The following is a 23,823-nucleotide window of genomic DNA, read 5'->3' on the forward strand; positions in this document are numbered from 1 at the left end:
GGTTAAGCCTCCGCCTGTGGTGTCAGCGTCACATATGGGCGCCAGTTCGAGTCCTGGGTGCTCCACTTCTGATCCAGCTCCCTGCCAACGCACCTAAGAAAGCAGAGGAAGATGGCCCAAGTGGTTGGGCGTCTGCTACCCACGTGGGAGACCTGGAAGAGGATCCCTGCTCTGGCTTCAGATCGGCCCAGCTCCGGCTGTTGTGGCCATGTAGGGAGTGAACCAGACAATGGAAGACTTCTTTCTCTGTTTCTCCATCCCTCCCTCTGCTTCTCAAATAAATAAATAAATCTTTAAAATACAGCAGTGATGGAAATGGGTGTTGGTGATGGTTAAATCATGTTTCTCAGAGCCATTATGCTGTGCCTTCTCAGTGCCTAGCAGGAAGCTGGATCAGAAGCAGAGCAGCTAAGACTCAAACCAGCACTTGGATGCACGAGCAGGGGCTGAGCTCACTGCACCGCCACACCAGCCCCTTCTTTTTACTTTGAAAAGGTCTTTTGACTTATGCTTTACGGATCACTGGAGTAAGTTGGAGGTTGAGAAAATATGCCTTGTTAGCAAGTAATAGATTCATTTTTTATATGTTGGTCATTTTAATACCTTGCTATTAATTATCTGTATTCCATCCAGGAGACCTCCGTGTCTCTGAGGACTTCTCTGTATAGAATGGGTGTGTGCATGTATGTCCACTTGGATTTCTGTGCGGTTCAAGGAATTTGCCATCCATTGCTGTAATTTTATTGTCTTCTTTGTCTCAAAACTGGAAAGTCAGAGTTACAGAAAGAGAAGTCTTCCATCCTCTGTTTCACTCCCCAAATGGCTGCAGCAGCCAGGGCTGGGCCAGGCTGAAGCCAAGAGGCAGGATCTTCATCCAGGTATCCCATGTGGGTACAGGGGCCGAGTACTTGGGCTGTCCTCTGCTGCTTTCTCAGGTGCATTAGCAGGGAGTTGGGTCAGAAGTGGAGCAGCTGGGACTCAAACTGGCGCCCACATGGGATGCCAGCATCACAGGCTGTATATAGCACAATATAGCACAATGCCAGCCCAGGGAATGTATTTTTACTTCTACTGCTGGGTTTTTCAGTAGGACCTGCAGCAAAAATGTCTTGGCATCTGCACTGTGCCATGTGGGTCATCATGGCCCCTGAAATGTGCCTAGTAGGATTGAGGGCCTGGCTGTAGAAGTTTTTATTTATTTATTTAATTTATTTGAAAGGCAGAGGAAGAGAGAGTTTTCTTCTACCCCTACTGGCCCACTCCCCGCATAAAATAGCTTGGACTTGCTGAAGTGGTTGAAGCCAAGAGCCAGCAACTCAATCCAGATCTCCCATTTGGGGGCAGGGTCCCCCCACCCACTTTAGCTGTTGCCATCTGCCTCCCATGCGCTAGCCGGAAGGTGGAATGGAGAGCAGTGCACTCTGATATGGAATCCAGACATCCCTGAATGGCAGCTTAACCGTTGTGCAAGGTGCAGTGGCGTAGCCGGTAAGGCTGCTGCCTGCAGTGCCGGCATCCCGTATGGGCGCAGGTTCGTGACCCGGCTGCTCCTCTTCCAATCCAGCTCAATGTTATGACCTGGGAAAGCAGCAGAAGATGGCCCAAATGCTTGGGCCTCTGTATCTGCCATGGGAGACCTGGAAGAAGCTGCTGCTGGCTCCTGGATTCGGATTGGTGCAGCTCTGGCTGTTGCTGCCAATTGGGGACTGAACCAGCAGATGGAAGACCTCTCTCTCTCTCTCTCTTTCTCTCTCTCTCTGCCTCTCCTTCTCTCTCTGTGTAACTCTTTCAAATTAAATAAATATTTTAAAAAATTGTGCAAAATGCCTGTCTTGAAAAACTTAATTTTTAAAGAGAGTGAATTTTCTATTTTAAGGTTTATTTACTTATTTGAAAGCCAGAGTTACAGAAAGAAAGAGATATCTTCCATCCATTGGTTCACTCCCCAAACGGCTGCAAAGGCCAAAGCAGGGCCAGGCTGAAGCCAAGAGCCAGTAGCTTCTTCCAGGTCTCCCACATGGGTGCGAGAGGCCCAACCACGTGGGCAGTCCTCTGCTGCTTTCCCAAGGGCATTAGCAGGGCGCTGGATTGGAAGTGAAGCAGGCAGGACATGAACTGCCGTCCATATGGGATGCCGGCATCACAGGCAGTGGCTCAACCCCTGCACCGCACCACAACACTGGCCCCAGTTTTGTTTTTTTAATTTTTGTTAAGCCGCTCTGCGTGGCTGGGGACTACCTTTGCTGACAGTGCAGCCACATTGAGAAGCAGCTCGCTCTACTGGAAGGAATCTGGGCTTGGAATAGGCAAGTGGGTTTGTGGCTGGTGTCTCTGGACACTGTTTCATTGGCCTGGCGTTTACAGATAACACGTGTGTAAGCATACATTCCTTTTTGTTTTTCTTGTTTAGTTTGCATTTCTTTTAAAGATTCTAGGCAGTAGAACACTGGTTGGTTTTTTTTTTTTTTAATATTTATTCATTTCAAAGCGTTACAGAGCGGGGGGGGGGGGTGTCTTCCATCCGCTGGTTCATTCCCTAATTGGCCGCCATGGCCGGAGCTGCACTGATCCAAAGCCAGGAGCCAGGAGCTTTTAACGGGTCTCCCACATGGGTGCAGGGGCCCAAGCACTTGCGCCATCTTCCACTGCTTTCCCAGGCCACAGCAGAGAGCTGGATTGGAAGAGGAGCAGCCAGGACTCGAACCAGCACCCATATGGGATGCCGACACTGGCATCCCATGGCAGTGGGTGGCTTTACCTGCTACGCCACAGTGCCAGCCCCTTTGATTGGTTTTAAGATAGAATTGATAGAATTGAAGCAATATTTAGGTTATTCATGCTTTGTTAAAACAGAGGCAGTGATTCCTAACTGTCCCTTGAAAATTCAGACTTTTAAATTTGTCCATTTCAGAGACGCATTTTGAAATAGAAACTAGTTTGAATAATGGCCTTGCCTTTTAGTTTGAGGGAGGGTATTTATCCCAAAATTGTTTCCTAGTCCAGATTCATTGTGGTGTAAGTGCAGTAGCTAAGAAAGAGACGTGTCCTTTGGGTGTAAGGTTCGTATCTTTCTCTTCTCCTCCAAGAGGGATCAGCTCAGAGCCACTAGGGTGGCAGCACAGCTCAGCCAGTCGCAGCCCGGGACTGTTCAGGGAAGAGTGCTGTGTCCGTGCCAAGCTTGTGCACTTTGCTTTCTTGACCTCGTTCCCTGAAAAATACAGTGTGACAGTTGTCTCCCTAGTGTCACCACGCAGGGAGGATTTAAGGTGCACGTGAAGATGGGTGGCGGTTGTATAGAACCGCTGTGCTGCTTTCTGGAAGGACTGGAGCCCGTGGGTGCCAGTGCCTGAGGGCGTCCTGGAGCCAGTCGTTCTATCAGGTCCATCTTAAACCCAATCAGAGGGGCGGCACTGTGGCGTAGTGGGTGAAGCCACTCGCTGCCTGCGGCGCCGGCATCCCATGGCCCCAGGAAGTGCTTTCCCACACCGCGTCTCATTGCCCCTTCCCACCTGCCATCAGATGCTTGCCCAGTCCGCGACAGTAGGAACTGTTTCCTGTGATTGACGGAGGACAAGTGGCCCTCACACAGGTGTGAGTGGACGGAGTGAAGGTGCAGCTTGTGTAGCCCCTTCCTCCTAGGCTGGGCTTTCTCACCGCTCTCCCCCAGGATTTTGAAAGGGTCAGTGTCTCTGCCTTAGGGCCAAAGTCGGACTGGTAGAAGAGAGGGAGAGTGGTTGTCCCCGCACTGATGGCAGCTGCTTGAGCAGAGAAGGGCTGCTGACGTGGTGACGCCGGGAGACGTGGTGTTCTCCGTCAGGTGTGTGGCACGTGTGTTTGTCTTCCCAGTGGACAACTTCCCCTCTCCTCTGAGGAGGGACTTGAGCTCTTCCTGTCACTTCTGCTGTTCCTTGAATCGGTGCGGGTCCGAACAGCAGCTCGGGTTTGTGGAGCATCCGCGTGGTGTGGCCGGTGTGTGACGTGTGAGGAACAGACGTGTTGTGTCCATGCTTGGCTGAAGGGGCTGAGCCCAGCCATGGTTCAGGGTGGACTCGAGAATTCTGTCTCCAGAGACTGAGTGTGCACCCTCTTCCGGCCTGCTCTCAAGACGGTGTTTCACCAAGGCCTGCTCCTCTCAGCACTCCCCTGCTTTGGTCCTCACCATTGCTCTGAGCCCTGGGCCCGCCCCTCGCTCCTCTCCTCGTCTCTCCGGGCTCCCTGTGCCTCCCTTGTGCCACCTTTGCAGTTCCTAGGCCCTGCCTGCCTGCCTTCTCTGTGTCCCACACGACTGGACGTGGCCACTCAGGAGAGCAGGGAGGGAGAGTCTCCACAGAGCACCTTCTGCCCTCCACCCTGCCCTCACTGCTGCCGCTGTTCCTTAAGGTGGCCACGGAAGCCAGCATTTCGGCGACGTACGCAGGGTGCAGCCTGACAGGACGCAGCCGTTGTGCGCGTCACAGCCACCTCGACCTCCTGGTGACCCCGGAGGCCCTCCTACGCCTCATTATGACACTCAGCTCTGACTGCCAAAGTCCAGGTGTGTCCTGGTCAGCCAGGGGCTCCCCTCGTCTGTAAACCTTTGTCTCCTGCCGCGCGGTGCAGAGGTCCGCTTCTGCCCGAGAGCTCCCTGATAGTTCCTGCTACATCCTGCAGCGTCTTCTTTCTTTGGTTTCCTGACACCTCCCATGTGTGGCAGCCACCTCTCACGCGTCAGGTCTCTGAGCGTCCCGCAGGAGCAGGTTGCCTCCTGTGTCTGCGACTGTTGAGGCTGTTCACTTCCCTTCACGCAGGGGTCCAGGGACCCTCCTTCCTGTGGCTCTGTGTGCCTGGGGAAGAGGAGGGGAGGCAGAGAAGGTTGGTATCACCGTGGGTGAGAAGCAGTGGACGTTGCCTTGTGATCTGTGGGCACAGGGGTCTGGGGCGGGCCGTCCTGGCTGATACCTGCTGGCCAGCTTGGCAGGGAGTTTGCCGTTGATGATACAGTTGACAGTAAGGATGAAAACAGATGAGTTCAGGAAGCGGGTGCCGAGGCGGGTGTCGCAGCGGGTGTCACACGCAGCAGGCTTGGTGGTCACTCCAGAAGGTGCTCTCGTAGTCCTGCTCACAGTCCCAGTGGGGTCTCCCTGTCCTTCTTAGGAGTTCTGGCCAGTCCCTCCTGGCACCTGAGCTCTGCTGTCCTGACCCCTCCTCTCCTGACAAAGACCTGGAGCCACGTGGCCCCTTCCCCGCCGTCCCTGTCCTGTCCTCGGCCTGCTTCCCCATGGTCTCGTCTCAGGTTGTCCTGAGTTTCCTCTGCTCACTGAGTACCTCTCGCACACTGACGGGGCAAGTGTGTGCTCGTGTCCGCACTGTAGCACCTGCGGCTGCTCACTTGCCCGCGGCTGCAGCCTTACGTGGAAAGAGCCTTAGTCGGCCGCTTTGCCGTGCTTCCTCGGTTCCTGACCCTCCCTCTTGGTTAGGAGACAGCCCCACGAAATAGTCATGCTGCTCGCAGTGGATTGTCCCTCTCGTTCCTCAGCCCTCCTGCCCCCCAGCCTGACACCTGTTGGGTCCTGGTTGCAGCCTCTCGGTTGTATGTGTGCCCTGACTTGCTGTCCTTGACCTCTCTTCCCTGTGCCACCCCCATCTCTGTCTCCCTCTTGGTGGGTCCGTGTTCTTTGTGACCTCTGTCACTTGTTTCCTTCAGCTTCTAGATGTGTGACTTGCCCTGCCCGTTGCCCGGCCTCGCTGACTTCCTGCAGGGCTTCCTCTTCTCGTTAGCGAAGTCCACACCCATCATCGGGTTCTTCAGATGCCAGTGTTGCTGCAGGCTTCCCCCAGCACACACCCTGGCGGCCTGTCCAGAATCCATCTGTTTCCTGGGCGCTGCCCTCTGAAGTCCACCTCACCTCCACCTGCACTTCTCCCAGCAGCACTCTAGCAGCAGTGGGGGCCCCGGGCGGTCGTCCACCCCCCTCCGACCCCGCGCCAGTCATGTGCTGGGCTCTGCAGTCCTGCAGTGGCGGCGGCCCCGGGTGGTCGTCCCCCCCGCGCCAGTCATGTGCTGGGCTCTGCAGTCCAGCGGCAGCGGCAGCGGCCCCGGGTGCTCGTCCCCCCGCGCCAGTCATGTGCTGGCTCATATACCGACATTGTGACTTCATGAACAGGTAGCGTACTCAGTTCCCTTCCACAGGTGAGGATTTTGAGGCCGCAGCTGGTGTACATCCAGGGTCAGCCAGCGGAGACAGAGCTGAGCCCGTCAGTGTGGTCTCAGAGCCTGTGTGAGCAGTCTCCCGGAGCACGGCCCGAGTAAACCGTCCTGTGGCCTGGCTCTCAGGCTCCTCCCAGCCAGCATCAGCCCCTCACGTGTCTGTTAGTCCCACAAGGGAGCCATGCAGCAATGGGGCCTCAGAGGATGGGGTAGGGTTGGCTGGGCTGCAGGGGCCAGGCTGACCAAAAGCACAGAGAAACCTTTGGAACTCACAGGGCCAGCGCATGGCAAGCCCCCGGGCCGCTGAGGTTATTTGTCTGTTGGCTTCTTCCTTTGTCTAGGGCTGTAGGTTTGACAGCTCATGGAATGGTGAGGAGTGTTGTCCTTGTTTGCCCCTGTTTCAGGGCCCTTTCCCCCTTGGGGTTTGCTGAAATTCCAGTCAGAAGTAAGATTCTGCCTCAGCGCTAGCAGGTGACCCAGGGTATGTAGGCAGAAGAGCCGGTAGCCGTGGAGCCTCGCCCTTTGCCTGCACGCTGGGTCTCGCTGCTTCTCCTGCTGCGCTTTGCACTGTGTGCAGGGTTAGTCCCTGGCACAGGCCAGCCCTCAGGAAGCCAGCACGGTGAGGAGAGAGACAGGCACGCTGCGCTGGGCGGGGTTTCTGTAAATGAGCTCATTCACTCCCAGAGGGAACGTCTTCCAGTCCTGAAAAGGGTGTTGCGGAGAGACCTGTGGGCGTGTGCAGCGTGAGTCACTGACCGTGCAGCCCACCTCCCGGGTGCTCCATGGCCCCAGCGTGTGTCATGTGTGCTCGTGGGGCCTCCTCCTCAGGCTCAGCACCCCAGGGGTGGATCACTGCTCCTGCTGTGGCCCTGTGTGATTGGAGGTGCTGGGGTTGCCTGCCTCCTACTTGGGAGTCGTGTCCACACTTACTTGGAGCCCCCTGGGGAAGCCGGCAGTGCCAACCAGTGGCGGGGAAGATGGTGGGAGAGTTGACAGCGTGCGCTTTTTTGGCTGGTCCATTAAGTGAGTAGGATATCTGTTTCTGCTCACAACTGCCAAGTGCTTTGAGTACGTAATGTAGGAAGGGGCTGTCCTTGTCTTACCAGGGCCAGATCTTACAGCTGCATGGTGTTGGACCAAGATGGGCAGTGAAGACACATCCCCACAGTGAGTTTCTTTGCTTGGTTCTAGGAATGTTCCGGAGAATCACAGCAGCTGCCACGAGACTCTTCACGAGTGACAGCTGCGAGGGCAGCTTCTACTCCCTGGAGAGCCTGAACGCACGGGTGCGCTGCATGGTCCCCACGCACCCGGCCCTGGTGCTGCTGTGGTGTCAGATCCTGCTGCTTGTCAACCACACCGACCACCGCTGGTGGGCAGAGGTGCAGCAAACGCCCAGGTAGGCCTGGCTGCCCACCCTGGGTGCAGTCCGGGGGATTGCAGATGCTGGCGTCTGAGATGCTGAGTGACTTGCGGCTTGGCTACTATTAAGGCATTTTTATTTCCCACTTTTTGTGAGGTTTTGTAAGATCTGCTGCGTATTAATCTTTCTTTCATGTATTGTAGAGGGAAAAATGTGTTCCAACAAGAGGCATTCAAAATAGCAGCTGCCTCTCAAATGTGATTTTCTTTGACAAGTTCTTTGGCGCCATTCCATCTTGTGGGTTCTGCTTGTCAGGGTGTATGCCTGCGGCTCAGCTCTGGTGCCTAAATTGGCTCCACAGCCAGACATGTTGCAATGCCGCACTTCATTGTGAGTTAAATGTGGTTCTCATTATTCTGATGAATTAATTATTTAGCAAACTTCAAAACTACTTGGAAATACCTTATTGTTTATTTTTATTTTTAATATTTAAAAAGACTCCCTGAGTCTTGCAGACGGCCAGCTGTTTGCAGAAAGTTTCCAGGTCTCGGCCTGGGTTTCAGGTGCTCCCTTGCTTCCATGTCCGCACGTGTGGAAGGAAACCCCGTGGCCTGCAGCTCGGTCCTCACTGCAGTGTCGCAGAAGGCTCATGAGCTCCACGGGGAGAGAGGAGAGCGTGCGTGCTGGCAGCTCTCCTGCCCCGTGTGAGAGGCTGGTCCGTGGCCCTCTGGCTGGAAGGTCCACTGTCAGAAAGCACTGAGCAACCTGCTGTGTGCGCCACGTGGTGGAGTCTGCAAAGGAAGAGGAAGGCTGCGCCTGCCCCAGCGTGTGGCCGTGAGGCTGGAGGGAGCGGCCTGAGGCAGCCCTGGCACTGCACAGAGGACTGCCGGGACGGAGGACTGTAGGAGCCAGGAGACAGGAGGTCGTCAGTCAGCCGGAGTGGTTAAGACGCACTTCAGGAGCGACACTGCTGGTGGTGCCAATGTTGCCAGTGCATGGAGCATACCGTGAGCACCGGGGTGCCTCGGAGCCACCGCGGGAGCCTGTGGGCCATCCCAGCCCTGTCCTCGACTCCACGCTGGGCCTGATGACTTGGCCCTGAATAATTGGTTTTTGTTTTAAGATTTATTTATATATTTTCAAGGTGAAGAGACAGATCTTCTGTCAGCTGGTTCACTCCCCAAATAATTGCAACAGCCAGGTCTGGGCCAGGACAAAGCCAGGATCCAGGAACTCCATCCTGGTCTCCCACGTGGGTCGTAGGGGCCCACATATGTTGGCAGCCATCTCTGGTCTTGTCAGAAGCATTATCAGGAAGCTGAATCAGTGGGAACAGCCTGGACTAGACCTGGAGCTCTGATGTGGGATGCTGGCTTCGCAAGCAGCAGCTTAACCTGCCAGCCCCTGAGCACTTGTGTTTTAACTGGCTTTTCATAGGAGTCCGGTGCACTCCGAAAGTTGAGTTGTGCTGGGCAAAGTGTAGAGGGTAGGGCCTGCATTCACTGTTGAGGACAGAGGCTTGGGGGCAGTGGAAGGGGAGGTGTCCCCAACCCCAGCCAGTACCTGAGGCAGCGATGCTAAATGCCGCTTCCCCTCCTCTCCCAACTGGCCCCTGTTGGTGGTGGTGGGTGGTGAGGACGGACCTCACTCCTCACTGTGATGGTGGGAGGCAGTCCTCCCAGAAATGTCCCTGTCACAGAGACAAAGACTTGTTTCAGTAGATGAAAAGGAACATGTGAGGAAGAAATAAATGCATGTCTACGATCCTTGGTTATGGGTTTTTTTTTTTAAGATTTATTTATTTATTTGAAAGAGTTACAGAGAGGTGGAGGCAGAGAGAGAGAGGTCTTCCATCTACTGGTTCACTCCCCAGATGGCTATAATAGCCAGAGCTGAGCCAATTCGAAGCCAGGAGCTTCTTCCGTGTCTCCCACGTGGGTGCAGGTGCCCAAGCACTTGGGCCATCTTCCACTGCACTCCCAGGCCATAGCAGGGAGCCGGATCAGAAGAGGAGCAGCTGGGACTTTAACTGGCATCCACATGGGATGCCAGCACTGCAGGTGGAGGCTTTACCCGCTACACCACAGCACCGGTCCCTTTGGTTTGTTTGTTGTTGTTTTTGTTTTTTGTTTTCTTTTGGATCTGGGTGTATAAAAATAGCTAAAAGGGTCAGTGCTGTGATGTTTTGCCAATAAAGCCACCTCCTACAGTGCCAGCATCCCATAAGGGTTCCTGTTCAATTCCCAGCTGTTCCACTTGTGATCCAGCTCCCTGCTAATGCTCCTAGGAAAGCAGCAGACGATGGCACAAGTACTTGGGCCCCTACACCCACATAGAAGATCCAGAAGAAGCTCCTGGATCCTGGCTTCAAATAAATAAATCTTTAATTAAAAAAAAAAAAAAAAAAAAACAGAAAACCAGAAAGGACATTATTGGAACAACTGGGTCCGGAGCCAGGAGCCTCCTCCAGGACTCCCACATGGTTGTAGGGGCCCAAGGACTTGGGCCATCTTCTGCTTTCCCAGGCCACAGCAGAGAGCTGGATCGGAAGTGGAGCAGCTGGGTCTTGAACTAACACCCATATGGGATGCCGGCACCGTATGCCTCAGTGCCGGCCCCGACTGTACAGTTTTTAAGAGGAGATTAGCTGCAGGGGAAATGGAGTTACAGGAAAAGTGGTGATACGATGGCCCAGTGACAGAGCCAAGCTTACAGAGAAAAGGAGCGTCTGGAGTTGGCAAGAGTGGGTCGGTTCTGGGTCGTAGACATTTGTTGTTCTGCATTGCTAGATTTTTAGAGTTGAATTTACAGTTTGTTGATTTCTCTTTGGGTATGAATAAAGATGGGAAATCTGTCACTTCCTGATCTTAGCTCCGTCTAGCTTCCTCATGGGAACCTTCCTGGCTAGTCTTGGTTCGGGTTAAGTCTCAGTACCTCTTCTCACCAACCTTTCCCTCTGCTCTGTGGTGGGTGGCAAGGCTGTAATTAGTTCCTGCATGCTTTTTGTAATTCTGTAGGATCCTCTGTGTGCGAGCACAGGATCCCTGAGCAGACTTCTCTGCCTTCCTTCCCTTCCGTGTGGGTCTTGTGTGTTTTCTCTGCCTGCGTAGAGCGGCCCTGCAGTGCCAGGCGAGCTCCTGTGCGTGCGCTTCTGCTGGGGTCAGAGAGGGGCCTCTCCCTCCTTGCTTAGGGTGGTGGGGGGAGAGGACTTCAGCACCCGAAAGCACGTGAGACAGCCTGCAGAGGCGTCACGCTGTGTCACCTGCAGACCTTTCGCCTCACTTGTCTGAACCAGAGATATAACAGCTGACTCAGTCACTGCACTTACAAACTGCCTTGGGAGCTGCTTCGTGTCGGCGGCCGAGTTGCCCTTTCGCGGCACAGACCCTGTTCCCTGTTCTGAGCGCCGTGGGCCCTGCTGTCCCCACGCAGGCTGCTGCCTCCTCTGTGTTCTCCGCCAACTTGGGCTTTCCTTTCTAGACGGCTCACTCCTGTCTGACAGATGTGCCTGCTTATTCTGAGGTTGTGTCAGAAGCCTTTGAGTAACAGAGGTGCTTCGAGTAGATAATACGTTTTAAAAGAACTAAGCCCAGAGTGAGTGGGGTCTGGAATTGGGCAGCTGCGCGTGGTTGGCAGCGGGGCAGCGTCTCTTGACCCCTCACTGACCTTTCATACTGGCCACTCTGCTGTCCTGAAATAAAACTAATGAGTCAGTGGCTTTTGCACCCAACTATGCTTAAGTCTCATAAAGACGAATTTAATAAAGGTAGCATAAGAGTAGCTACGCTGAAGTCGCTGTTCAGTGTGGGAGTGCTGGGCAGAGGCCTAGCATTTGTAGGGTGCACCAGCACAGTGTTTCCAGAATAACGAAAGTGCATCACTGGAAGTATGAACTAGAAAACAGAGCCACTGTCCTTTTTCTGGTAGGCCTGGCAGCTGTGAAGTTGCTGTCTGGCTGTTAGAGACGTCCCTCCTGCTTCCCTCTCCGTCCTCCCTTGCCAGACCAGGCATGCCTCAGAATACTGCTGACCTGACGTGACCTTGCTCCATTTCCCTTGCCTGGCAGCAGATGGCACAGATCTTGTTGCCATGCAGGGTGTTACCCCAGACATCCCGGGGTCAGAGGGAGCAGTGCTGGGTGTTGGGCTCGAATCCAGAGTCTCACAGTTCACAAGCAGGATTCCCACCTCTTGGAAAAGGTCAGAGAGGAGCATTTGGCCTCGCAGTCAGGACGCTGCCTGTCTCAGTCCTGGCCCCGCTCCCACGGCAGCTTCCTGCTGAAGGGCACCTGGGAGGCAGCAGCGGAGTCCCTGCGCCCACCGGAGGCCAGGATCCAGGTCTGGTCCCAGCTGTGGCCTCAGTCACTGTGGTGCTTGGGGAGCGAACCAGCAGATGGAAGACAATTTCTGTCTCCAATAAGTAAGTAGATCAGTAAATGAAAATGATTTTAAACAGTGCTTCCACACCAGCACGCTGTGTGGGCCTGGTTACAGTGATGACATTTTGCAGGAAGATGAATGGTAAAATGTCAAAACCTACAAGTTTTCTTTCTGCTCTGTTGACAACTGTCATGGTAGATGGAGACTTTCTTATTTATTTATTTGAAAGATGAGAGGGTGGGAGGGGGAGGAGGAGAGGCAGAGAGAGAGCCCACCTGCTGGTTTACTGCCCATGGCACACAGGGACACACCAAAGCCAGGAACCAGGAACTCAGTCCAGGTGCTTCGTGTGGTCGACGGGGACCTCACCACACAACGTGCCACCTGTTGCCTCCCGGTACGCATGTTAGTAGCAGGACATGCGGACTGGGCGAGGAGCCTGGACTCTACGCAGGTACTTTGGTGTGGGATCCTGGTGGACCAACCAGTGTCTTAACCACTGGGCCGCGTAGCCACCCCTGAGGTCTTAGAGCTGGGATTAAACATAACCCCCTGATGAACTTCATGTGTGAGGCCACTGCGGTGCCAGAAACACCGTCAGCGCCTCTCGTTCCTTGCAGGAGACACAGTCTGTCCAGCACGAAGTTGTTTAGTCCACAGATGCCTGGAGAGGAGGAGGATCCCACCGTGGCAGCCAGACTTGGAATGTGCAACAGAGAAATAGTTCGAAGAGGGGCCCTCATTCTCTTCTGTGATTATGTCGTAAGTGTGAAAAGGCCTGTGGGGGGGCAGGGGCGGGGGCGCTGGGAAGCACTGCGTGTTGATGATGCTCACGTGGACCCTCAGGAGCCCAGGCTGCCCCCATCCTGCTGGCTCCGTCCAATCCAGACTGCTGGCACTTGTTGAGTCCCGCCCTGCCGATCCTCCGGGGAGCCTTGCCTTCCAGCGCCTGCATCCAGGCTCCCACTCCTGCAGACAGTCACGAGCTACTCTGGGCCGTACATCTGGCTGGACTTTGTGTTAAGTGCAGAGAAGCAATAGAATAGCAAGAAACTTTTTTTTTTTTTTTTTTTTTTTGACAGAGTGGACAGTAAGAGAGAGAGACAGAAAGAAAGGTCTTCCTTTTACCATTGGTTCACCCTCCGGTGGCCGCTGCGGCCGGCGTGCTGCAGCCAGCGCACCGCACTGATCTGAAGCCAGGAGCCAGGTGCTTCTCCTGGTCTTCCGTGCGGGTGCAGGGCCCAAGCACTTGGGCCATCCTCCACTGCACTCCCTGGCCACAGCAGAGAGCTGGACTGGAAGAGGGGCAACTGGGACAGAATCCGGTGCCCTGACCGGGACTAGAACCCGGTGAGCTGGCACCGCAGGTGGAGGATTAGCCTAGTGAGCCGCGGCGCCAGCCACAAGTAATCTTAAAGATATTTGACTGTTGTAGGGTTCTGATTTTTAAGCTTATTTAAAAATTATTTAAATTATTTGAATAGTTTTTAAGATTTATTTATTTATTTGAAAGACAGAATTACAGAGAGTGGTCTTCTGTTGACTGGTTCACTCCCCAGATGACTGCAGTGGCTGGGGCTGGAAAGGCTGAAGCCAGGAGCTTCTTCTGGGTCTCCCACGTGGGTGCAGGGGCCCAAGGGCCTGGGCCATCTTCTGCTGCTTTCCTAGGCCACAGCAGAGAGCTGGATCAGAAGTGGAGCAGCCGGGACTCGAACTGGCACTCACTGGTTACAGGCAGTGAACTAACCTGCTGTGCCACAATGCTGGCTCCATTGAATACCAGTTTATAACCATGAAACTAGTATCATATGTTTACCGTGGATAATTTACAAAAATCAAATTAGTAAACACACACACACACACAAATCTGCAATCATAATACTCAAAGATGACCAGCAGTTACATTTTGGTCTAGACTGTTTTTCCCATACCCATGTGATAGTGTGTACATTTTTTTTTACTGTGAGCTAAGTATCTTACACACATTGTTGCAATGGGAGACAGTGTTAAATATTCTGCATCAGAAGAGGAAGTAGACTTCTTCAAACTAGATGTTATACAGAACTTTTTGTGGTAATAGCAATTTATTTTTTTTAAGATTTATTTATTTATTTGGCAAAAGCCAGAATTATAAAGAGATCTTCTAACCACTGTTTCACTTCCCAAATGGCCATAACAGCAGACCTGGGTACTCTGAGGCCCACCTAGAAGCCCTAGAAGCTTCATCGGAGTCTCCCACACGGGTGGGGGCCAAGTTCAGGCCACCTTCCACCCCTTTCCCAGGTGCACCAGGAGAGAGCTGGATTGAAAGTGGAGCAGCTGGGACCTGAGCTGGTGCTTTTCTGGGATAGTGGCATCCTAGACAGTGGGTTTACCTGCTACATCACGATTCCAGGCCTGGTAGCAATTTATTAATATTCATTTTTTGCTTCACATTTTTGATGTTGGAACTTTTTCTTTTTGTTCCATTTTTAAGAAGTAATACATAAAGTTTTTTGTAGAAACAGAAGCAGAGGGGCCAGACTGTGCCATAGTGGGTAAAGCCTGCACCTGTAGTGCTGGCATCCCATATGGGTATTGATTTGATTCCTGGCTGCTCTACTTCCAATCCAGCTCTCTGCTGTGGCCTGGGAAAGCAGTGGGAGATGGCCCAAGTCCTTGGGCCCCTGCACCCACATGGGAGACCGGGAAGAAGCTCCTGGCTCCTGGCTTCAGATCAGCCCATCTCTGGCTGTTGTGGCCATTTGGGGAGTGAACCAGTGGATGGAAGACTTCTCTCCCTCTCCCTCTCCGCCTCCTTCTCCGCCTCCCTCCCTCCCTCCCTCCCTCCCTCCCTCCCTCCCTCTCTCCCTCTCTCTCTCTCTCTCTCTCCCTCCCTCTGCCTCTCTGTAACTCTGCCTTTCAAATAAATAAGTAAATCTTTTAAAAAAATAGAAGTAGAAGATAATTAATTTTGTAGATTAATACTGTCAAGTAATACAAATTAGAAATATTAATTATTAACCAGGTGTCAAGGAACTGATGTTTTTTTAAATTTATTTTTTATTTTTTTGACAGGCAGAGTTAGACAGTGAGAGAGAGAGAGAGAAAGGTCTTCCTTTTTCCGTTGGTTCACCCCCCAAGTGGCCACTACGGCCAGCACGCTGGCTGGCGCGCTGTGCTGATCTGAAGCCAGGAGCCAGGTGCTTCCTCCTGCTCTCCCATGCAGGTGCAGGGCCCAAGGACCTGAGCCATCCTCCACTGCCTTCCCGGGCCACAGCAGAGAGCTGGACTGAAAGAGGAGCAACCTGGACAGAATCCGGTGCCCCGACCGGGACTAGAACCCGGGGTGCCAGCGCCGCAGGTGGAGGATTAGCCTAGTGAGCCGTGGCGCCAGCCAGAACTGATGATTTTTATAGTTTCTCTTAGAAGGATTATGAATCAAGATGAAGAGGCCATATGTGTGCTTTTTCCTTTAAAGATTTATTTATTTATTTGAGAGTCAGAGTTACAGAGAGACAGAGAGCTCTTCCACCGGCTTGTTCACTCCCCGATGCTGCGATGGCCGGAGCTGGGCCAATCCAAAGCCAGGAGCCAGGTGCTTCTCCTGGTCTCCCATGCGGGTGCAGGGCCCAAGCACTTGGGCCATCCTCCACTGCCCTCCTGGGCCACAGCAGAGAGCTGGACTGGAAGAGGAGCAAGCGGGACAGAATCCAGTGCCCCAACCGGGACTAGAACCAGGGGTGCCGGCGCTACAGGCAGAAACTTAACCCACTGTGCCACGTTGCCAACCCCCTGCATGTGTTTCAAAGTATTTCTCATTTCCTTACAATTCTTAGAGGAAATGTGCTCACCTAAAATCCGTGTACTAGAAAGGTCTGTTCATCTGTTCATTCTGTCAGGACGCACTCTCACAGTGCGTTCCTTCCTCCACTGAAGTTTCCGAGTGGAAGGTAACTGGGGAATTCCCCTGGGAGGGCCCCCTGGAGCCCAGAGGAGAGTAGAAAGTGCCCTGGACAGGAAGTCTTGCTCCCAAGCATTGTGCTCCTGGCTGGTGGCTTGCCAGGTGGTGCCACGCTGCTCACGCCTGCACTGCCTGTGGGCCACACTGCCCGTAGCCCTCCCCATGGAATAGGAGCACATCTTTTCCTCCTGTCTTTGTGGCTGCCCTTGGGGAGCTGGACCTGCCCAGTGGGTTTTGACTGTGCGTGGTCTCTGCCACGGCGTGTGGCTGACAGGAACGGACTCTGTGAATCGTTGCCTGCCCTCCGTTCTTTGAGTTCAACACTGTATTTTCACTCAGGTTTGTATTTGGAATTTGTTTTCTCCTGCCCTTCTGCCTTTTCTATGGCATTAGTATCTGTCCCCTTCTTGTCTACTTGAAAATGAAGATGAAAGCGACAGAGAAAGGGAGAGACAGATAGAGATCTTCATCAGCTGGTTCACTCCCCAAATGGCCATGACGGTCAGTTCTGGACCAGGCGGAAGCCAGGAGCCAGGAGCTCCATCTGTATTTCCCACATGGGTGCAGGGTTTGAAGTGCTTGGGCCATCTTCCATTGGATGAGAAGTGGGGCAGCCGGGACGTGAACCAGCGCTTACGTGGGATGCTGACATTGCAGGCAGCCGCTTGAGCTGCTGGGCCACAGCCCTGGCCCGCAGCACGAATCGTGCATGGTGTTGTTCCCCAGTGTCAGAACCTCCACGACTCGGAGCACCTGACGTGGCTCATCGTGAATCACATCCAGGACCTGATCCTCCTGTCCCATGAGCCTCCCGTGCAGGACTTCATTAGCGCCGTTCATCGCAATTCCGCAGCCAGCGGCCTTTTCATCCAGGCCATCCAGTCTCGCTGTGAGAATCTTTCCACCGTAAGTGTTCCTGCTGTCAACTAGGGTCCGTCTTAAAAAGGGGGCATTGGGATGTTGAAGTGTCCATTCCCAGTCGGCCAAATACTCAGCTGCTGTTCCTTTCCCTCGCTCAACCGTCAGCCGACCACTCTGAAGAGGACTCTGCAGTGCTTGGAAGGGATCCACCTGAGCCAGTCGGGTGCCGTGCTCACGCTGTACGTGGACAGGCTTCTGTGCACCCCGTTCCGGGTGCTGGCGCGCATGGTTGACACCCTGGCCTGTCGCCGGGTGGAAATGCTTCTGGCTGCAAGTGTACAGGTACTGAAAACACTGGTGGTGCTCTGCTGACGACTTAGCAGGGCGAGCGAGACGGGTGCTGGGCTTTCTCAGGCTCCTGTCTCCATAGGACTGCTGTAGCGAAACGGGGCGTGCGTGCGTCTGATCTCCTCCTTGTTCTGTTTTCCTAGTTGCTCTCGCTATAGTCAAGTCAACACACTGTTTATCTTTCTGTGAGGAGTGTGGGGTTACTTTGGCTCCTATGTGTTACAAACCCACTAATGTGTCCTTGTCTGTTCAGAGCAGCATGGCGCAGTTGCCGGTGGAAGAACTGACCAGGATCCAGGAATACCTGCAGAGCAGTGGGCTCGCACAGAGGTAATGGGGGGCGCACAGGTGGCACTGGCGTCAGATAGCCCAGGATATAAAGTTCATATGGGCACAGATTGCTGCAGCGGGTGGGCGGTGTGCTCCCCAGAAGGGCTGCTGGCAGATGTGCGCCGTAGAGCCTCGTCCCGCCTTGCAGTGCTTGTACTGCTGTTGGCTGTTTGAGGCAGGGGATGGCAGCACTGAAAGACAGTGCCCAGTTCTTGGTGTGTGAGAGTTGTATCTGGTCATAGCCAGGTACCTAGCTCATTTTGTTTGCAAAGCCTTAAAAACCTGTATCAGAAATGCTTGTATCTCTGCTGTATTCCTGTGTCCATGGCTGCAAATTAGTTAAGAGAAACTTTTGCGTTTCTTCCTCCGAGGGCTGGGGAGCGCGTGTGTGCGAGAGAAGGTGGTTACTCTGCTGTGGTTTCAGTCTTGACTTGGGGCACAGTTTGGGGGCAGTCCATAGTTGGAATGAGTTCCCAGTTTGTAGGGCCAGATTATGTTGTCATTTGGATTATGAAGCGGCCACTAACAGATGGTAGAAGATCAGAGTGACCCTAGACCGTCAGTCCAGAAGACGATGATCATAAAAGATCATAGATCTCTTGTATTGGGTGGGGTGATTCTTTCCTTTTATAAAATGGCCCTAAACTGGTGTAAATTATATCTTACTGGGAAATTAGTCATTGATCTTAGTAAGGCATACAATGTGGGTTTTACAACATGGCTTGCTTGAATATTGATGAGAAAATAACTCTGAAGATAAATAAGTTTTAAACAAGTTGCATCTGGCTTTAAGAATCCACTAACATTTCTTCCTTATATTTATATTTCTGGAATCCTGGTTTGCAGAGTTGAAACTAAGCCAAAAAAAAGTAAACTTTGCCATATCTCATTTGTGTTTGATTTTAGACACCAAAGGCTCTACTCTCTGCTGGACAGGTTTCGTCTCTCCACAGCACAGGACTCTCTCAGCCCCTTGCCCCCAGTCACTTCCCACCCCCTGGATGGCGATGGACACATGGCCCTGGAAGCAGTGAGTCCGGACAAAGTAAGTCCGGCACATCAGTGTCTAAGTGTGGGCCGCACGCGGAGGTGCCGGCCGTGGCACTGCAGACTCTGCCCTCGGGAGTGCCGACGCTCAGCCCAGGACGTTGGCAGCTCTGGCTGGGGTGCGGGCTGGAGACACCCGGGCCGTGAGGGTCTTGTAGCAAGAGCGTGAGGAGTCAGCTGCACAGGCTGCGCCAGCCTCCCTCACCCTGCGCCTTCTGCCTCCGGGTGACGACACCTCTGCCCACAGCCCTGCCCTTTGATCTTCCCTTCCCTGCTCACGGGGCAGGGGTTGGGGTGGGCACAGGCCTTGGAGAGAGTCCTTAGACTTCAAACACCAATAGCCCAGGGATAGGGAAGCAAAGGTTCTGTCCTGTGTTCGCAGCTCTCCTTGGCAAACGCCGAGGAGCAGATGAGCAGAGCACACACCCAGGAGGGTGGCAGAGGCTTATCCGTGAGAGGCAGGAAGGGGCTGCTCACCCCAGTGCTCAGCTGAGTTGCAGAACTGTTGGCGTTCCTCAGGTAGAGGGAACAAGGAGTGGGCGCCCCGTGTTTAACAGCAAGTCCAAAAGAAAGCCCTGTGGCTTGGTGTTCTGGAGCCCTGGGCGGCCAGCAAAGGCTGCTCCAAGCCCAGTCACCGGGCAGAAGAGAAACCCATCACATTCCCTTTCTCCACGTTTTTCTCCCTCCTAGGACTGGTACATCCGACTCGTCAAATCCCAGTGTTGGACTAGGTCGGATTCTGCATTGCTGGAAGGTGCAGAGTTGTTGAATCGGGTCCCTGCCGAGGACATAGACGCCCTCATGATGGACCCGGTGAGACGGCAGTGGGCACAGGAGCTTCCACTCGGGGAGGGAGGGCAGAGCCCTGGCTCCACATGGCGGGGGAGGGGATAAGGGCCCAGCTTCCACATGGTGGTGGGGGGGGGTAAAGGGCCCAGCTTCCACATGGTGGGGGGGGGGGGTAAAGGGCCCAGCTTCCACATGGGGGGGAGGGGGTAAAGAGCCCAGCTTCCACATGGCGGGGGGGGGGGGAAGGGCCCAGCTTCCACATGGCGGGGGGGTGGGTAGAGAGCCCCAGCTTCCACATGGCGGGGTGGGGTGTAAAGGGCCCGGCTTCCACATGGCGGGGGGTGGGTAGAGAGCCCCAGCTTCCGCATGGTGAGGGGGAGGTAAAGGACCCAGCTTCCACATGGCAGGGGGGAGGGAGATAAAGGGCCCCAGCTTCCACATGGGGGGGAAGGGGTGAAGGGCCCAGCTTCCACATTGTGGGGGCAGGTAAAAGCCCAGCTTCCACATGGGGGGGAAGGGGGGAAGGGCCCAGCTTCCACATTGTGGGGGCAGGTAAAGAGCCCAGCTCCCACATGGCGGCGGGGGGGGGACGTAGGGTCCCTTCTCCCACTCTGTATTCATCATCATGTGATGTCTACAAGCAGCACATGGGGGACTGTGATGCAGGGGCCTCTGATCCAGAAGGGGCCGGGATATCTTTTTAGCCACAGTAGAATCCACACATGTAAAGCAGATGTGGGTGGCCTTAGATTAGTCAGTCTTTTTTGTTCTTTTAAAGATTCATTTATTTATTTGAAAGGCAGAGTTACTGAGCGGCAGAGGCAGAGAAAGTCCTCCATTCTCTGGTTCACTTCCCAGATGGCTACAATAGCCAGAGCTGGGCTGATCCGAAGTCAGGAGCCAGCAGCTCCTGCCAGATCTCCCACGCAGGTGCAGGGACCCAGGCACGTTAGCAGGGAGCTGGATGGGAAGTGGAACAGCTGGGACTTGGACCAGTGCCTTTATGGGATGGGGGCACCGCGGGCAGCTGTTGTGCCTGCTGCACCACCGCCGGCCCCTGCAGTCGTTCTAGCTGTTCTCGTGGTAGGGAAGCAGGGACGGCGTCGGTGTGACAGTGCTTGAGCTAAATGATGCGCTCGTGCTGCTCTGCAAGGGACCTTCGCTACTGAAGTGGGCCTCCCCCCCCCCGCCTCCCCCCACGGCAAGGTTCCTCCCCCCTGTTCCCCACTAGATGGATGAGGTTCGCTTCCAGCTTCCCTACCCTCACCCCTAGATACGGTAGGTTCTTCCCCCCTCCCCAGACATCAGATGGCCTTGCAGCACGTGGTTTCCTCATCCTGGGCTCCCTGGGAAGGTCCTGCGAGGAGCGAGGCCGCCCCCTTGTCAGCTGTTCGGCTGCAGCCTTAGCAGAGTTCCTTCTCAGGCGGCGACTGGGTGTTGCAGCCCTGCCTTGATGGGTCCTGCTTGGAGGGAAGAACGTGGGGATGCAGGGCAAGGGCCTTTGTTACTGGAACGGGGGTGCCTGCGGGGGAGGAAGGCGGGGTGAGCCAGGACGCACAGGGAGGGAGTGTATCTTCCATCTGCTGGTTCACTCCTAGTGGCCGCAGTGACTGGAGCTGGGCTGATCCAAAGCCAGGAGTTTCCTCGGCGTCTCCTATGTGGCTGCAGGGGCCCAAGTACCTGGGCCATCTTCTACTGCCCTCCCAGGTGCATTAGCAGAGAGCTGGATCAGAAGTGGAGCAGCCAGGACTCGAGCTGGCACCCATATGGGATGCTGGCGCCCCAGATGGTGGCTTTACCCGCTGCACCATAGAACCAGCCCCAAGAACTGCTTTGTAAGAGGAAGCCCCACGTGACCTGGAGATCTCCTAGTGGGCCCACCCAATGCCCACTCTTGATCCATCAGCCAGAAATGTCCATCTTTGAACCATTAACATGAGACCTTGGGGATCAAAGCTGTAACACCTGGGCCTCTGGGGTACACCCAGTTCTCCAAACTGCAGCCGGGAACACAGAGCATGTGGCCAGGTGTTCATTGTTGACTGATTTAAGAGAAGAGCCACATGGGAAAAGCAGGGGAATCAGCCACAGTCACTCTGTAAAATTCAGTTCCTATTAAGACCCATGCAGTGAAAACTGATTTACTGAATGATAAATTTACTTAGTGACCAATTTAGTCACCAATTGAGCTTTTAACAGCTTTAAAGGTTAAATATTGGACACTGATGATGGAATGTACTTTTCTGAATATTAAACTCAGATTGAAACTGTATTTGAAAAATCAGTGACCACCGGCGCCGCGGCTCACTAGGCTAATCCTCCACCTAGCAGCGCCGGCACACCGGGTTCTAGTCCCGGTCGGGGCGCCGGATTCTGTCCCGGTTGCCCCTCTTCCAGGCCAGCTCTCTGCCGTGGCCAGGGAGTGCAGTGGAGGATGGCCCAAGTACTTGGGCCCTGCACCCCATGGGAGACCAGGAGAAGTACCTGGCTCCTGGCTTCGGATCAGCATGGTGCGCCAGCCGCAGCGCGCAGGCCGCAGCGGCCATTGGAGGGTGAACCAACGGCAAAAGGAAGACCTTTCTCTCTGTCTCTCTCTCTCTCACTGTCCACTCTGCCTGTCAAAAAAAAAAAAAAAAAAAAAATCAGTGACCAAGAAATTTTAAATGACTTTTAAAAAAAAGGAAAGAAAAAGGCAAAATACAGTACAGATTGACATAAGAAATGCTCTTTTTTGGGGCCAGCATTGTGGCACAGCGGGTTAATGCCCTGGCCTGAGGCTCTGGCATCCCATATGGGTGCTGGTTCCAGTCCTGGCTACTCCACTTCCTAACCTGCTCTCTGCTGTGACCTGGGAAGGTGGTAAAAGATGGCCCAAGTCCTTGGGCCCCTGCTCCCATGTGGCATACCTGGAAAAAGCTCCTGGCTTCAGTTCGGCACAGCTCTGGCCATTGCGGGCAATTGGGGAGTGATGGAAGACCTCTCTCTCTCTCTCTGCCTCTCCTCTCTCTCTGTAGCTCTTTCAAATAAATAACTAAATCTTTATAAAAAATGCTCTTTTTCTAATCAAAATTGTTGCATTTATATGCTACGTTTAGTTATATTGCTTTTGACCATTTTTTTCAAACTTTAGAAATGTTTTTTTTGGATGACACATTAGCCTTGCTTTTATATTTTTATCAATTATACTGTAATTTAGTTAATAAATTTATTTCTAACAAATTTAAGAGCATAAAAAATAAAATAATGGGCTCAGTATTGTGGCACAGTGGATAAAGCCACTGCCTGCAACACCAGCATCCCACAGCTGCTCCACTTCTGATACAGCTCCCTGCTACTGTGCCTGGGAAAGCTGTGGAGGATGGGGGCAGATGGCCTGAGTGTGTGGGCTCTTGCCGTCCACATGAGAGGTTGGAAGAACTCCCGGCTTCAGAACACCCAGTTCCAGCTGTTGTGGCCACCTGGGGAGTGAACCAGCAGATGGAAGACCTCTCTGTCTCTGTAAAAAATTCCGCCTTTCAAATAAACAAACCTTTAAAAAGATAAAAATAATTGCTTCAAAAGTAAAGTGTCCAAGAGATCAGAGATAAGGGGATATTTCAAAAAGTTCATGGAAAATGGATTTGAAAGATAAATTTAGGGCAAGCGCTTGGCCTGGTGGTTAAGGAGCTGCTTCGCACGCCTGGGTCTTGCTTCAGAAGGCCTAGGTTCAGTTCCTGGCTCCTGGCCTCATTCCAGCTGCCTCCTGACACCCACCCTGGCAGGCGGCACAGGGCTCCACGGCTCCAGTATCTGGGCCCTTGCCCCTCCCACTTAGGAGGCCCGGCTTGAGTTCCTGGCTCTTGGCTTAGCCTGGCGCAGTTGTGGCTGTTGGGAGCATTTGGGGGAGTGAACCAGTAGATGGGAACTGTCACTCTCTGTCTCTCTAATAAGTAGGAAAAATTTAAAAATACGTAAATGAGGGTCCGGCTCTGTGGTGTAGCAGGTAAGGCCACCTCCTACAGTACCGGCATTCCATATGGGTGCTGCTTCCAATCCAGCTCCCTGTTAATGTGCCTGGGAAAGCAGCAGAAGATGGCCCAAGTCCTTGGGCCCCTGCACCAATGTGGAAGACACGGAAGAAGCTCCAGGGTCCTGGCTTCCAATTGGTCCAGCTCCGGCCATTGTAGCCATTTGGAGAGTGAATCAGTAGATAGAAGACCTCTGTCTTTGCTTCTGCCTCTGCCTCTCTGTAACTTTGCTTTTCAAATAAATAAATAAATATTTAAAAAAATATATATATAAATAAAAAAGTTTTGTTTTGGTGTGAAAATTCATTCATATGAGGAAGTCTTCAAAAACTCATGAAAAAACTATGCTTGGATTTCAAAATTTTTGTGTCTAATTAGACTTACCTTTTAATTCCATTTTTCTACTAACTTTTTAATGATTTATTTATTTGAAAGGTGGAGTTACAGAGAGGGAGAAGGGGAGCTGCAGAGAAGTCTTCCATCCCCTGGTGCACTCCCCAGATGGCCACAGTGGCCCGGACTGGGCCAGACTGAAGCCAGGAGCCAGGAGCTTTCTCCAGGTCTCCCAA

At 53.4% G+C, this 23,823-nt stretch overlaps 1 protein-coding gene across 3 annotated transcripts in view; it reads left to right on the forward strand.

The window, feature by feature from the left end:
* Window positions 1-23,823, forward strand: part of HTT (huntingtin) — a 169,125-nt gene that overhangs the window by 120,222 nt on the left and 25,080 nt on the right. For all 3 annotated transcript variants that reach the window (XM_051836726.3, XM_089325101.1, XM_089325102.1), the window contains 7 exons: window positions 7,379-7,586; window positions 12,550-12,691; window positions 16,599-16,778; window positions 16,899-17,075; window positions 17,335-17,411; window positions 18,318-18,456; window positions 19,149-19,271. In XM_051836726.3, coding sequence (XP_051692686.3) covers window positions 7,379-7,586; window positions 12,550-12,691; window positions 16,599-16,778; window positions 16,899-17,075; window positions 17,335-17,411; window positions 18,318-18,456; window positions 19,149-19,271 — 1,046 coding nt within the window. The remainder of the gene's footprint in view (window positions 1-7,378; window positions 7,587-12,549; window positions 12,692-16,598; window positions 16,779-16,898; window positions 17,076-17,334; window positions 17,412-18,317; window positions 18,457-19,148; window positions 19,272-23,823) is intronic.

This window comes from Oryctolagus cuniculus, chromosome 2 (genome assembly GCF_051225735.1).
Source record: "Oryctolagus cuniculus isolate XC-2025 breed Fujian yellow rabbit chromosome 2, ASM5122573v1, whole genome shotgun sequence".
Lineage (NCBI taxonomy): Eukaryota > Metazoa > Chordata > Mammalia > Lagomorpha > Leporidae > Oryctolagus > Oryctolagus cuniculus.